General features: G+C 45.9%; 1 protein-coding gene across 3 annotated transcripts in view; it reads right to left on the bottom strand.

Annotated features, from left to right (window-relative positions):
* The window catches only part of STRBP (spermatid perinuclear RNA binding protein), a 250,689-nt gene that overhangs the window by 30,235 nt on the left and 206,186 nt on the right, over positions 1 to 14,268 (bottom strand). For all 3 annotated transcript variants that reach the window (XM_082263345.1, XM_082263344.1, XM_082263343.1), the window contains exons 14-15: positions 12,158 to 12,316; positions 3,065 to 3,199 (exon numbers count right to left, since the gene is read on the bottom strand). In XM_082263345.1, coding sequence (XP_082119471.1) covers positions 3,065 to 3,199; positions 12,158 to 12,316 — 294 coding nt within the window. The remainder of the gene's footprint in view (positions 1 to 3,064; positions 3,200 to 12,157; positions 12,317 to 14,268) is intronic.

The following is a 14,268-nucleotide window of genomic DNA, read 5'->3' on the forward strand; positions in this document are numbered from 1 at the left end:
ATGATACAAGAGACGGTTAGGGGCTGTGGACATGATACAAGAGATGGTTAGGGGCTGTGGACATGATACAAGAGATGGTTAGGGGCTGTGGACATGATACAAGAGATGGTTAGGGACTGTGGACATGATACAAGAGACGGTTAGGGGCTGTGGACATGATACAAGAGATGGTTAGGGGCTGTGGACATGATACAAGAGACGGTTAGGGGCTGTGGACATGATACAAGAGATGGTTAGGGGCTGTGGACATGATACAAGAGAGGGTTAGGGGCTGTGGACATGATACAAGAGATGGTTAGGGGCTGTGGACATGATACAAGAGATGGTTAGGGACTGTGGACATGATACAAGAGATGGTTAGGGGCTGTGGACATGATACAGGAGATGGTTAGGGGCTGTGGACATGATACAAGAGACGGTTAGGGACTGTGGACATGATACAAGAGACGGTTAGGGACTGTGGACATGATACAAGAGATGGTTAGGGGCTGTGGACATGATACAAGAGACGGTTAGGGACTGTGGACATGATACAAGAGACGGTTAGGGACTGTGGACATGATACAAGAGATGGTTAGGGACTGTGGACATGATACAAGAGACGGTTAGGGACTGTGGACATGACACAAGAGATGGTTAGGGGCTGTGGACATGATACAAGAGATGGTTAGGGACTGTGGACATGATACAAGAGATGGTTAGGGGCTGTGGACATGATACAAGAGACGGTTAGGGACTGTACTACTGTGCTAGAGATCACTGCTATAACAGGGCAGTAGAGAAACACAGGACTGGTGGCTACAGAGGCCCGAAGGCCGCAGGTTGGGCACCAGGACTGTATATGGAGATTTCCTATTTATTTTATTCTATTGATTGATCTAGATGGACTTGAGTCTTTTTTCAACCTATATCTGACCAGTAGGAATAGTCTGATCAAAATTGGCTGGATCAAGGTTATTGACACTTATAAACTGAATGTCTGAAGTTCAAGATGTCCCTCTGTTCCCTGTAGTCATAAAATATGGTTTGCACTATAGAAAAACACCAAGACAATGGAAATTGTGGGTCCTCCTACATCTATATGTGGGACATGCCAAGGAATGGCAGATACCTCAAGAGGAACATTAGCTCTTAACTTGGGCCAAAGCCAATAACCCATTTAAAAGTGGTTGGATCAAGGCTATTGATACTTTTAAACTCTGATGTCCTAAGCTCAAGATGTCCCTCTGTCCATGCAGTCATACAGTATGGCAACCATTCTCTACCAGGATTCTGTGGAACCCCGGGGTTCTTTCAAAGATTGCCGGGAGTTCAATGAGAAGCTCTACTCTCAAGGAACACCTAGCAACTTCTGGAGGAACTCCAGAGGTTGATTAAAATCTCATTCAGGTGGAAGCCCAGAGGTTGGTTATTAGGAAAACCTCATTTAGGAGGAATCCCAGAGGTTGGTTATTAAGTAAACCCCATTCAAGAGGAACCCCAGAGGTTAGTTATTAGGAAAACCTCATTTAGGAGGAACCCCAGAGGTTAGTTATTAGGAAAACCTCATTTAGGAGGAACCCCAGAGGATGTTTTTTAAGTAAACCCTATTCAGAAGGAACCCCAGAGGTTGGTTATTAAGTAAACCTCATTTAGGAGGAACCCCAGAGGTTGGTTATTAAGTAAACCCCATTTAGAAGGAACCCCAGAGGTTGGTTATTAAATAAATCCCATTTAGGAGGAACCCCAGAGGTTGGTTATTAAGTAAATCCCATTTAGGAGGAACCCCAGAGGTTGGTCATTAAGTAAACCTAATTTAGGAGGAACCCCAGAGGTTGGTCATTAGGTAAACCCCATTTAGAAGGAACCCCAGAGGTTAGTTATTAGGAAAACCGCATTTAGGAGGAACCCCAGAGAATTGTTATTAAGCAAACCCCATTCAGGAGGAACCCCAGAGGTTGGTTATTAAGTAAACCCCATTAAGAAGGAACCCCAGAAGTTGGTTATTAAGTAAACTTCATTTAGGAGGAACCCCAGAGGTTGGTTATTAAGTAAACCCTTATTTAGGAGGAACCCCATAGGTTGGTCATTAGGTAAACCCCATTTAGAAGGAACCCCAGAGGTTAGTTATTAGGAAAACCCCATTCAGGAGGAAGCCCAGAGGTTGGTTATTAAGTAAACCCTATTCAGAAGGAATCCCAGAGGATGGTTATTAAGTAAACCCCATGTAGGAGAAACTGCAGAGGTTGGTTATTAATTAAACCCCCTTCAGGAGGAACCCCAGAGGATGGTTATTAAGTAAACCCCCTTCAGGAGGAACCCCAGAGGATGGTTATTAAGTAAACCCCATGTAGGAGGAACCCCAGAGGATGGTTATTAATTAAACCCCCTTCAGGAGGAACCCCAGAGGATGGTTATTAATTAAACCCCCTTCAGGAGGAACCCCAGAGGATGGTTATTAAGTAAACCCCCTTCAGGAGGAACCCCAGAGGATGGTTATTAAGTAAACCCCATGTAGGAGGAACCGCAGAGGTTGGTTATTAAGTAAACCTCATTCAGGGGGAACCCCAGAGGTTGGTTATTAGGTAAACCCCATTCAGGATGAATCCCAGAGGCTTGTTTAATATGAAAACCCCATTCAGGAGGAATCTCAGAGATTCTTCATTATTAAGTAAACCCCATTCTCTTTTTTTTAACTCTTAACAACCTACCAATCACACTACTGTACCATGAGCTGTGGGTCAAATATTCTAATGGGGGTTCTTTGAGACCTGAAAACTATTTTAGGCGTTCCTCCATGGTAACAAGGCTGAGAAAGGCTACAGTATGGTTTGCAGTGTACAAAAACCATCAAGAAACTGAAAATGATGGGTCCTCCTACCACTATATGTGTGGCATGTCAGGGGATGGCTGATACCTGAAGAGAGGCATTAGCTGATGACTTAGGCCAGAGGAGAGAACCTTGTCTAGGTCAAGTCCCAGCACTGTGGCTCCCAAGATTAGTTCTTTTCTGCAACTTTTCCAAGCCAAAAACGTCAGTATCTTATCACTAAATAGCGTTGATCTTTGGATGATTACTACTCACCTCCATTACAAACCGTTTGTCATGGCTTCCTCCACTCTCCGATATCAATTCATATTTAAGGCCTCGCCTCTTTTCATTCAGTTCCATAACAGGGTTTTTTCCACTGGCGGTTAGGATAGGACCCTGAGTACGAACCTGTACAAAAAATAAAAAATCAGAAGGTTAAAATAACTACTCCAAATTCAGTCCCGCGTGCTGTGAACTTGATCATGATTACTCGCTGTGTAAAAGCCAACACATTGATTTTAAACTGAAACCTTTTAACTGAATTATTTATTCTCCAATTTAATAAGAAGTTGTGATAACTAGGAGTGGCTCCTAAGACAGCGGCAGACGGCTTTGAGCTAATAAATGCTGCAAGTAATTACTACAAGCACACAAATTAATCTAGCAACCCATGCAGCATGGCCTCGAAGTAAACAGTCAATGGAACATCTGTGAGCTAAGCAGGCGGAGAGTTTATAAAAGAATCCTTAATACATTATTAATCTTCTTTCACATCATGGGAGGGTAAAGCTGTTGCCTTCTATACAGTATGTTCCTAGGTTCAATATCTTGGGAAAATACACACCACAGACAATGTATATGCCAGGTCAGGCTTTTGTATTTATTGCTTTGATAAATATTTCACAGCCGATCTTTAGATTTGTGATATGCTTTGTTCTGCAGTAGTCTGGTCCTATGTGTTATCTTCGTTGCAAACCATACTCTTCAAAACTGAACACCGTGGAAATCAACAACGTTCCCTCGCTGCAGGGGTTTAACCTCATTTTTAATTTTCAATAAAACAATGAACAAACCAACAGAAATGCAAAACAGTATACAGAGGTATAGTCATAGACATAAAAAATATGCAAGAAGCAGTACAAGGCTGATGAGTAACTAACAGGATAAGAGGAGAGGGTTGTGACCTGCCATACCTCATAACCTGGGCAGGGCCACTGCTGGCCCAATAGCCAACATTACCCCTTGTAGAATCACATTGAAATGTAACCAAACAACAAGACAACCATCCAAACACTCACTCTTACCAACAACACAAGACACACACAACACCTCCCACCGTCCCTTTATCCCCATGGGGGGTGGATACGAGAAGATACTGTACCAATGATATCGTCACAAGACCAACCATTGCAACCCAATTCTATGTCCTACAGACAATGAGACAATGGAATGTCTATCTAAAAGGAATCCTCAATATCCAACAAGGATTGCCATATTTTAGAGAACTTATTAGGGCACGAGACCAACCATTGAAACCCAATTCTACGTCCTACAGACATTGGGACAATGGAGTGTCTATCCAAAAGGAATCCTCAATATCCAACAAGGATTGCCATATTTTAGAGAACTTATTATTAGGGCACGAGACCAACCATTGAAACCCAATTCTACGTCCTACAGACATTTAGACAATGGAGTGTCTATCCAAAAGGAATCCTCAAAATCCAACCAGGATTGCCGGATTTTAGAGAACTTATTAGGGTATGAGACCAACCATTGCAACCCAATTCTAAGTACTACAGACATCGAGACAATGGAGTGTCGATCCAAAAGGAATCCTCAATATCCAACCAGGATTGCCGGATTTTAGAGAACTTATTAGGGCACGAGACCAACCATTGCAACCCAATTCTATGTCCTACAGACATCGAGACAATGGAGTGTCTATCCAAAAGGAATCCTCAATATCCAACAAGGATTGCCATATTTTAGAGAACTTATTATTAGGGCACGAGACCAACCATTGCAACCCAATTCTACGTCCTACAGACAATGAGACAATGGAATGTCTATCCAAAAGGAATCCTCAATATCCAACCAGGATTGCAGGATTTTAGAGAACTTATTAGGGCACAAGACCAACCATTGCAACCCAATTCTACGTCCTACAGACAATGAAGTGTCTATCCAAAAGGAATCCTCAATATCCAACCAGGATTGCCGGATTTTAGAGAACTTATTAGGGCATGAGACCAACCATTGCCACCCAATTCTACGTCCTATAGACATTGAGACAATGGAGTGTCTATCCAAAAGGAATCCTCAATATCCAACCAGGATTGCTGGATTTTAGAGAACCTATTAGGGCACGAGACCAACCATTGCAACCCAATTTTACGTCCTACAGACAATGAGACAATGGAGTGTCTATCCAAAAGGAATGCTCAATATCCAACAAGGATTGCCAGATTTTAGAGAATTTATTAGGGCACGAGACCAACCATTGCAACCCAATTATACGTCCTACACACATTGGGACAAAGGAGTGTCTATCTAAAAGGAATCCACAATATCCAACCAGGATTGTCGGATTTTAGAGAACTTATTAGGGCAAGCCCTACCTTTATATATTAAATTATACAGCGTTATATCGCCCGTTTACAAAAATGTTTTAAAAAAGAAAAAAAAAAAAACTTTAGGCCTGAAGATCATTTTAAACCCCAAATATTATATATTTTCTGAAAGCAGACACTCGGGAGTGTAAAATACTTTGATGCGAAAAAGGGGGTGGAGGAAGACTAAGGACACTGATGTGAAAGGGGAGGGGGTTGACTATGATGTGAAGGGGGGACTGAGGACACGGATGTAAGAAGGGGACTGCTGATATAAATATGAGGGACTGTGATGTGAAGGGGGGAATGAAGACATTTATGTAAGAAGGGGACTGATAGAAATATGGGGGACTGTGATCTGAAGGATCTGAGTTGTCGTACAAACATGTGATTCAGCCCAAGGCCAATTCACTGACGGGCCACATATTTGCGTGCAGCTGGCGCCAGGGAGCTAAGGTTGCCTCACATTAGCGCCGTCATTAAAAAAAAACAGCCATTCAGAAAGCTGCAAGATCCCCTCCTGAAACACATAACTGCAACCGTTTAGCCGCACTGTGAAGAGGGATTCACCCTAAGTCAGAATCTGGGCTAGTGTAGACCTAACTTTGCTGTGCGGAGGCAGCCCCGCTACGAAGGAGGATTTTTACTTTTCCTAGAGTTTGGCTTTAACATCTCAACCCAGCACAACATCAAGTGTCGGACATAATATACCCAAATAAAATATTTTGGTGAAGTCACCGCTATTTTTGGTGTGCTATCCTTTGCTGCCAAAATGATGACTAGTTGGATGTTAGAGTCCAGCATAACAAATTCCAATTACCTGTAATGACCGCGTACACATTACATCATAATAGAGTTTGTTTTACCATCCTTCACTTACAAATTATTAATCACAAAATTAGAAAAAATAATGTATACAAGCCTGGAGTCACACCCATCCAGGTATTACGCTAAAGTGCTCATTCACCCAGAATTCTACTCTCCTTCTAATCTTCTAGCAAAAAAAACATTGATTGTTACATGTAAAACTAAAAGTACCAGAAAAGGCCTGGCTTGGAAGTGGGTAGAAAAATCAATTCTTTGTATACATTTTGAGGTTCCTTCATACTGCTAGAATGTGATCTTCTAGAATAGGCAATTGTTATTATCTGCTGCAAGTATTATGTTTTGCAGCTTTTCGCTTTCAAAAAAGTACTAGAAGTTTTAGTACAGCTATTAATGTTATTGTTATAGAGGATTTCTATAGCGCCAACTGGTTGTGCAGCACTTTATAATATAATGGGAGACAGTATAATATAATGGGAGACAGTATAATATAATAGGAGACAGTACAGTTACAATACAGGAGGGTGCATGAGAGCTTACAATCTAATAGGGTGTCAGAGCAAGCTTTGTAAATATAATAACGTAGTTGAATTTGTTGGGTCAGCATGCTCATTCAGCGTGGGAATGAAGGGTTGCAGGAATGGTAAGAATGGGTATATATATATATATATTTAATGAATGCAGAGATGTGTAGGATGCAGTTGGGATCTCAGTCTGGTGTGATGTATCAGACAAAGCTGGCAATTACCAGCTGGCACGGAACACTCTGCAATGAAAACGGCACAAATAAGACTCTTGACATTATGCTGCCGATGCACTTGGGAGAGTTCAGGTAGAAAGCTTTAAGGATTAAATACCAGTGTGCCGGCTAATGATGGGATAAATATACGTTGGGTTTCTGCAGCACAAACACGTTATTCTCATCTCGTGTTACAAAGCAGCACTTAGCTAATACTAAACTGTCACTACCTGGAAACCCAAGCAAGGAGCTCATATATTCAGGTCACCGAGCGCTCTTCCTAAAGGGATCATTCATGCAATTTTAGAGCGTGAACTATTCCTGCTCCTGAGCGAAGGAGGCGCCGGTCACAGCGAACATAGATGTCCTCCAGGACCACACTGATGTGAGCAAGTCCCGATCAATATAATAGAGACAGACTTTTATAGATTTTAAGCGTGTGCGAAACTCTAATCCAACCTTTCTAATATGGAGGATCCCTTGAAATCACATTCCAGCCTTGGAGAATCCTAATAATTACTACATCCACATCTTATGGTACAATAGTGAGAAGGCCAATAGGACAAACACTCCTTACATTGGCGATCAGTGGAAAGAATGCTCCTTACATTGGCGATGAGTCAGAAGAATGTCCCTTACATTGGTGGTCAGTGGGAAGAATGTCCCTTACATTGGTGATCAGTGGGAAGAATGTTCCTTACATTGGTGATCAGTGGGAAGAATGTTCCTTACATTGGTGATCAGTGGGAAGAATGTCCCTTACATTGGTGATCAGTGGGAAGAATGCTCCTTACATTGGTGGTCAGTGGGAAGAATGTCCCTTACATTGGTGGTCAGTGGGAAGAATGCTCCTTACATTGGTGATCAGTGGGAAGAATGCTCCTTACATTGGTGGTCAGTGGGAAGAATGTCCCTTACATTGGTGGTCAGTAGGAAGAATGTTCCTTACATTGGCGATCAGTGGGAAGAATGCTCCTTACATTGGTGGTCAGTGGTGAGAATGCTCCTTACATTGGTGGTCAGTGGTGAGAATGCTCCTTACATTGGTGGACAGTGGGAAGAATGCTCCTCACATTGGTGGTCAGTGGGAAGAATGCTCCTTACATTGGTGGTCAGTGGTGAGAATGCGCCTTACATTGGTGGTCATGGGGATTTTGACTTGCCGTAAAATCCATTTCTCTGATGTTCATTGACTGACACAGCTCCTGTCATTCTTGACCATTGGGTTATGCTGCCACCTACACGGGTAAGACAATGGGCAGAAAAAACTTCTGGCTACACCGACGGGCAGTCCCAGGGGGTATACTCCCTCTTCCTGCTATAGTCCCTCAGTTTTTTTACAAGCAGTGTTGGGAGAATAACTCCACAGAGGGGTGGGTGCTGTGTCCGTCAATGGACATCAGAGAAATGTCTTTCGCTCGCTGACGGACATAGGTCCTGTCATTCTTGACCATTGGGACATCCCAAAGCAGTGAGGGATGGGAAACCGCAAAAAAAAATTCCCAAGGCTAAATATTAGCCAACCAGGCAAAAGGGGCTCAACCAAAACAACTGGAGCCCACCTGAATAAAACAATACACCCTCAAAGAGGATCAGGTCCTCTTAAACAGCAACCTGCAAAACCTTGCGGCCAAAAGAAGCATCCGCAGATGTAAAAACATCCACTTTGTAAAACTTTGTAAAAGTGTGCACCGATGACCAGGTGGCCGCCTTGCAAACCTGCATCACTGACACTTGATGACAGAAGAAGGCCCAGGAGGCACTAAGCGTCCTAATACAATGCGCCTTGATAGGGAAAGGAGGTACCTGACCCCTGATGGAATAGGCCTGAACCACCATCTGTCAGATCCATCTGGAAATGGTCGCAGAGAAAGCGGACAACCCTTTGCGAGGTCCATCCATGAGCACAAAGAGTCTGACTTCTTGAAAGACTCCGTGGCTGCCAGGTACACCCTAATTGCCCGGACCACATCCAAGGCAATTTCCTACTGATGTTTAGGCCTGGGACACAGGGAAGGAAACACAATGTCTCCATTCAAATGAAAGTCAGAGACCACCTTAGGAAGGAAAGACGAACAGGGGCGAAGCACCACCTTATTCTTGTGAATCACCAGATAAGGTGAACGACAGGATAACCCTGACAGTTCCGACACCCTGTGCGCAGAGGTGATAGCCACCAAAAAGGCCACCTTCTAGGACAGCGTAAGCTGGGGAATCTCCCGAATATTTTCCAAGGGAGGCTTCTGTAGAGCTGAAAGCACCAAATTAGGATCCCAAGTGCGGCCCACACTGGAGGAACCAAATGTCGGATCCCTGAAGAAAAGTATGCACCAGGGAGCGTGTGGCCAAAGGTCATTGGAAAAAGACCACCGAGGCCGATACCTGGCCCTTGATTGTACTTAAGGCCTATTTCTGTTCAAACCCCCCCCCCCCCCCCCCCGTTGAAAGAAGGTTAAGATCTGAGCCACTGAGAAGGAGTGAGGATGAACCCCCTAGAAACAAGGTAACGACAAGGTTCCTTACCCTTAGTAGCCTGTGGAAGAAAGGTACTCTTCCCCCCTGTGAGACCTAATGATGTCATCCAGGGTAGCTCCAAACAGACGTTCTCCTTGAAAGGGAAGATCCGTCAAGGCCTTTTTTAGAAGTTTGGTCCGCAGACCAGCATTTAAGCCAAAAGAAACGCCGAAGGGCCACCACCAAAACAGAGAGGCAAGCCATCAGGGGAGCCGCATCCCAGGAGGCATCACAGATAAAACTGCAACCCCTGGACCAGCTGGTTCGCCAGCTCAACAAAGGCAGGAGGGAGTTGTTCACCGCTTAGGAGCTTAGCCCACACTGTAAGAGTTTTTAACACTAGGGCTACGGCCCTACCGGCTGCCGCTAATGTGTACATAGTGCGGGCCACAGCCTCCGCCTTCCGGTCAGCCGGATCCTTATAGGCCATGGACCCTTCCACCGGAATCATGGTTGCCTGGTTTAATCTGGAAACCAGAGGGTCTTAGGAAGGGACTCCTCATAGGGGCAACGCCTAGTAAAGCACTTAGGGACCACACGTGGACACTTTGGTCGTCCCCACTCTAGCGACAATTCTGTCAAAATAGGTGGGGAAAGGAAACACCTTTGCTGCTCCTCTGGATGGCTTGTGAATGTCAAAGGGTACCTGCGCCTCCGTCGCAGCTTCAGCTGCGTCCTCCATCTTCAGGGTCTCACGCACAGGTACAATCAGTGCATCTACCAGCACCTTTTCGTGCACAGTCGCCGTCGCGGAGGAATCATCCTCACAATCAGAGGATTCCAGGCGCGTGGTCACTTACCTATCAAGGTGACCCATGTCCGCGGCGGATTCAGGATCTGATGAGACAGATGAGGCAGGGGAAGGCGGGGGGGACGGCGGGTTCACTTTTTGCTAGCCTGACGCCCGCAAGCGGTTTCCATCCAGGACACAAGGGACTCCAGGACCACTATCAGTGCATGGATGGATGGATGGTTGGGACCCGTAGAACCCCGCAGCCTCAGAGAGGGGATCAGTTGGGAAAACGTGCTCCAAGGACTCCATGTGTCACCAGGGGGACCCCACAAAAAGTGTAACACCCTGCTAAGGGACAACCCCCACGATGCTGGAATTGCCACCAGGTTGCCAAGCACACGGCACAGAACGATCCTCAGCAGAGAAGGAGAGGACCCAACCAGACTCAACACCTGCCAACACAGGCACCTGCAAGCACCAGGAAATTCATCACTACACATGCGTCGATCAGGAAGCTAGATGATTCAAGAGTCAGCACCAGGGAGGGGCTCCCACCACCGAAATCGCCGCCCACAGGGCTTCACTGTCATGGCCGCCGCTATTTGCAATGGTAAACCACAAGAATATGGCTGCCAGACTACACAAACATGGCCGCCATGTATAGAAACACACAGGCCACAAAAAAATGGCAGCACCACAAGGCATACAGGGACCAGGCCTCATGACAGATCCAGGCAGGATGAGGTGGCCCTGGCACGAGACCCCACCAGATACAATTCTCCCCCCCCCCCAATCGATCATCCGGCCGTCCCTCCCAGCCCCCATCGCCAGTTAGCTCACTGCCCCCACCCCAGGAAAGTGGCCAGACCACCCAAAAAAAAATATACATCCCCAGCGTATGTGGGGGCAGGATGAGGGACTTGGCAGGGGGGGGGGGAACGCCTACGGGAAGGAGGGGAACCCGGGGGTCCGACTGTCCCAAGGAGGGGCTCACGTCCACCCCAAAACCCTCCAGGGGTAGGGGGGGGGGGACCAAGCTACTCACCATACCCGGAACCAGGTGAGCACCGCTCCAGACAGATCCTCCTCTCCATCAAAATGGGGGGCTGTCCGCCAGGAGGAATGCTGAGCCTCAGGCCAAAGGCTAGGTCGCACATGACCTGGCAAGACATTCAACTCGCAGGGCCAGCCCCTGTCCAGTGGGGCTATGTCGCAGCCGACCTAGCGTGGAGCTGGCCAGACTGGGGTGACCATTGGATCTAGATTATCCAGCCCATTGCCCAGTCTGGCAGTTGATTGAAAATGTATTTCCTCCTGGATTTTTCCTGTGAGATCTAATCTCTAAAAAATTTTGCCAGGACCAAAGATCCCAGCAAGGAACTAGGTTCTTATTCCTGACTAGGCAGAAAAAAACAGAGTGACTATAGCAGGAAGAGGGAGTATACCCCCTGGGACTTGCCTATGGGTGTAGCCAGAAGTTTTTCTGCCTAGTGTCCTACTCCTGTAGGGTGCATCATAACCCAATGGTCAAGAATGACAGGAGCTGTGTCCGTCAATGAACGAAAGAGAAAATGCTCCTTACATTGGTGGTCAGTGGGAAGAATGTTCCTTACATTGGCGGCCTGTGTGGTAGCTGGGGGATGCGCATGCCCTAAACCAAGAGGTAAGCAGCGATGTACCAGTACATCGATATGTCTACAGCCGCCACCGATCCACAGTGCAATGAGGGTGGGTGTTCGTTAAGTGGTTACTTCATCTATTCCAAGCATTACAATATCCCCAAGGATCATCGAGTCTGTAGACTGCAGTAATGGTCAAAATGGATCTTGGCATGCAAACCTTACCCAAGTCCCCCCAACACAAAAGAACCCTAAAACTCCATAAATCAGCATTTCACCAAAATGATTAGCGTTCCTAAACTGCCATTACCAGCCCCCTCTTACCTCCAGTGTGTTGGAGCTGTCCGTAGTGGAGCTTCCTGTGTTATTGCTGGAATTTGAAGAGATTGTCTCGTTCTTGCCTTCATTGTCCGATTTCTCATCTGAACTAAGACACTCCATATCTGTGTCAAAACCAGTTGGGTATCCCATGGCCTGTAAAACCTAGAGAAAAAAAATTCACACCTCGATCAATTGCTAGTGTCAAGTAAGATATTTCCAAACAGAGTAGAGACTGCCAACACAGTATTGTGTTACCAATGCTACAATTGTCACACATTATCAACTAAAACAGTGGTCTCCAAACTGTGGCCTGAGGGCCGGATGCGGCCCTTTGCATGCTTTGATCCGGCCCTTGGGGCACTATTTTCATCCACTGATAAAAACAATGGGACACAATTCTCCCCACTGATACCAATAAAGGGGCATAACTCCTCCCAATGGCATCAATGATGGGGCACTGTTCCTCCCAATGATGCCAACGATGGGGCACAATTTCTCCCAATGGCACCAACGATGGGGCACAATTCCTCCCAACGGCACCAACAATGAGGCACAGCTCCTCCCAATGGCGCCAACGATGGGGCACATCTCCTCCCAACGGCCCCGTTGATGGGGCACAATTCCCCCCAACGGCGCCAATGATGGGGCACAATTCCTCCCAATGGCACCAACGAGAGGGCACAATTCCCCCCAATGGCGCCAATGATGGGGCACAATTCCTCCCGACGGCACCAACGACGGGGCACAATCCCTCCCACTGACACCAACAAATGGGTCAAATTCCTCCCAATGGAGCCAATGATGGGGCACAATTCCTCGGACTGACACCAACGATGGGGCACAATTCCTCGGACTGACACCAACGATGGGGCACAATTCCTCGGACTGACACCGATGGGGCACAATTCCTCCCACTGACACCAACGATGGGGCACTATTCCTCCCACTGACACCAACGATGGGGCACAATTCTCCCAACGGTGCCAACGACTGGACACCATCCCTCCCACTGACACCAACGATTGGGCACAATTCCTCCCAATGGCGACAACAATTGGGCACAATTTCTCCCAATGGCACCAATGATGGGGGGCAATTCCTCCCATTGACTGACACCAATGATGGGGCACTGTTTATTCCCACTAATGTTGGGACCTTTTCAACTCCCAATGGCCACATTCCAACCCTCCAAGTCTTTAGGACAGTAAACTTGCCCTTTGCTTAGAAAGTTTTGAGACCCCTGATCTAATACATGTAACATTGAAAGGGTACGTACAAGCAAAAATATCATATTTGCTACCGTCCACCATCAAAGCTTGGGAAAGAGCACAATACACTGGAAACCATTGCAGATGGACTGCTGAACACTGAGCTAAGTTGTAACTATATTGTTCTTACTGGAATATATAGCAAAGAAACTGATTGCAGCATATTACAGGTATTGCATCCCTTTTATTGGAGATATATGTATCTTAAAGTGTCACTAACACATCATAAAAAAATCAATAAATGGTATATTACACGCTGTTCATACTCAGCCACTACGAGATTCCTTTTCTATATTCTGCAAAATACCTGGTTGATCCTGCTGCTCTCTATCTCCCCCTTCTGTCCATGTCCCCACAGCAGCTGGGGATTTTGCAAAGCAGTGTTGGCAGCTCTGTGCATGTTCTGTTTTCAGTGAGTTTCTATGCTCAGCATTTCCTCCCCATCACATCTGAGCAGCCCATGTGACTATAGAGTCACACATGTGAGCGTATACACAATGACAGCCCACTCCCTCCTTCATGCCAACTAACCAGCTAAACATAATGTGGGCGGGATATAACATGTAGATTATTGCTGGCTTCACCTCCCTCTTATTCTAAGACACAGGCTGGAGGGGCGTGGCAAAGCCTGTGATTGGCAGAGATCAGCCTACACCATGCTATTGCCAAAAAAAGAATTAGGACCTAGTTCCAAATATATATTTGTATGACAATGTATTGATATTTATTTTCACTCTGTATCCCAAAGGCTTTTTTTTTTTTTTTTTTTTTTTTTTAATATGTGACCAGCAACAAAGTACTAGAAGCTCCTCCTGCTTATGTTTCCCTGCAGACAGGCTGGGAGAG

The sequence above is a fragment of the Pelophylax lessonae genome (genome assembly GCF_965119305.1).
Source record: "Pelophylax lessonae genome assembly, chromosome: 7".
Classification (NCBI taxonomy): Eukaryota; Metazoa; Chordata; class Amphibia; order Anura; family Ranidae; genus Pelophylax; species Pelophylax lessonae.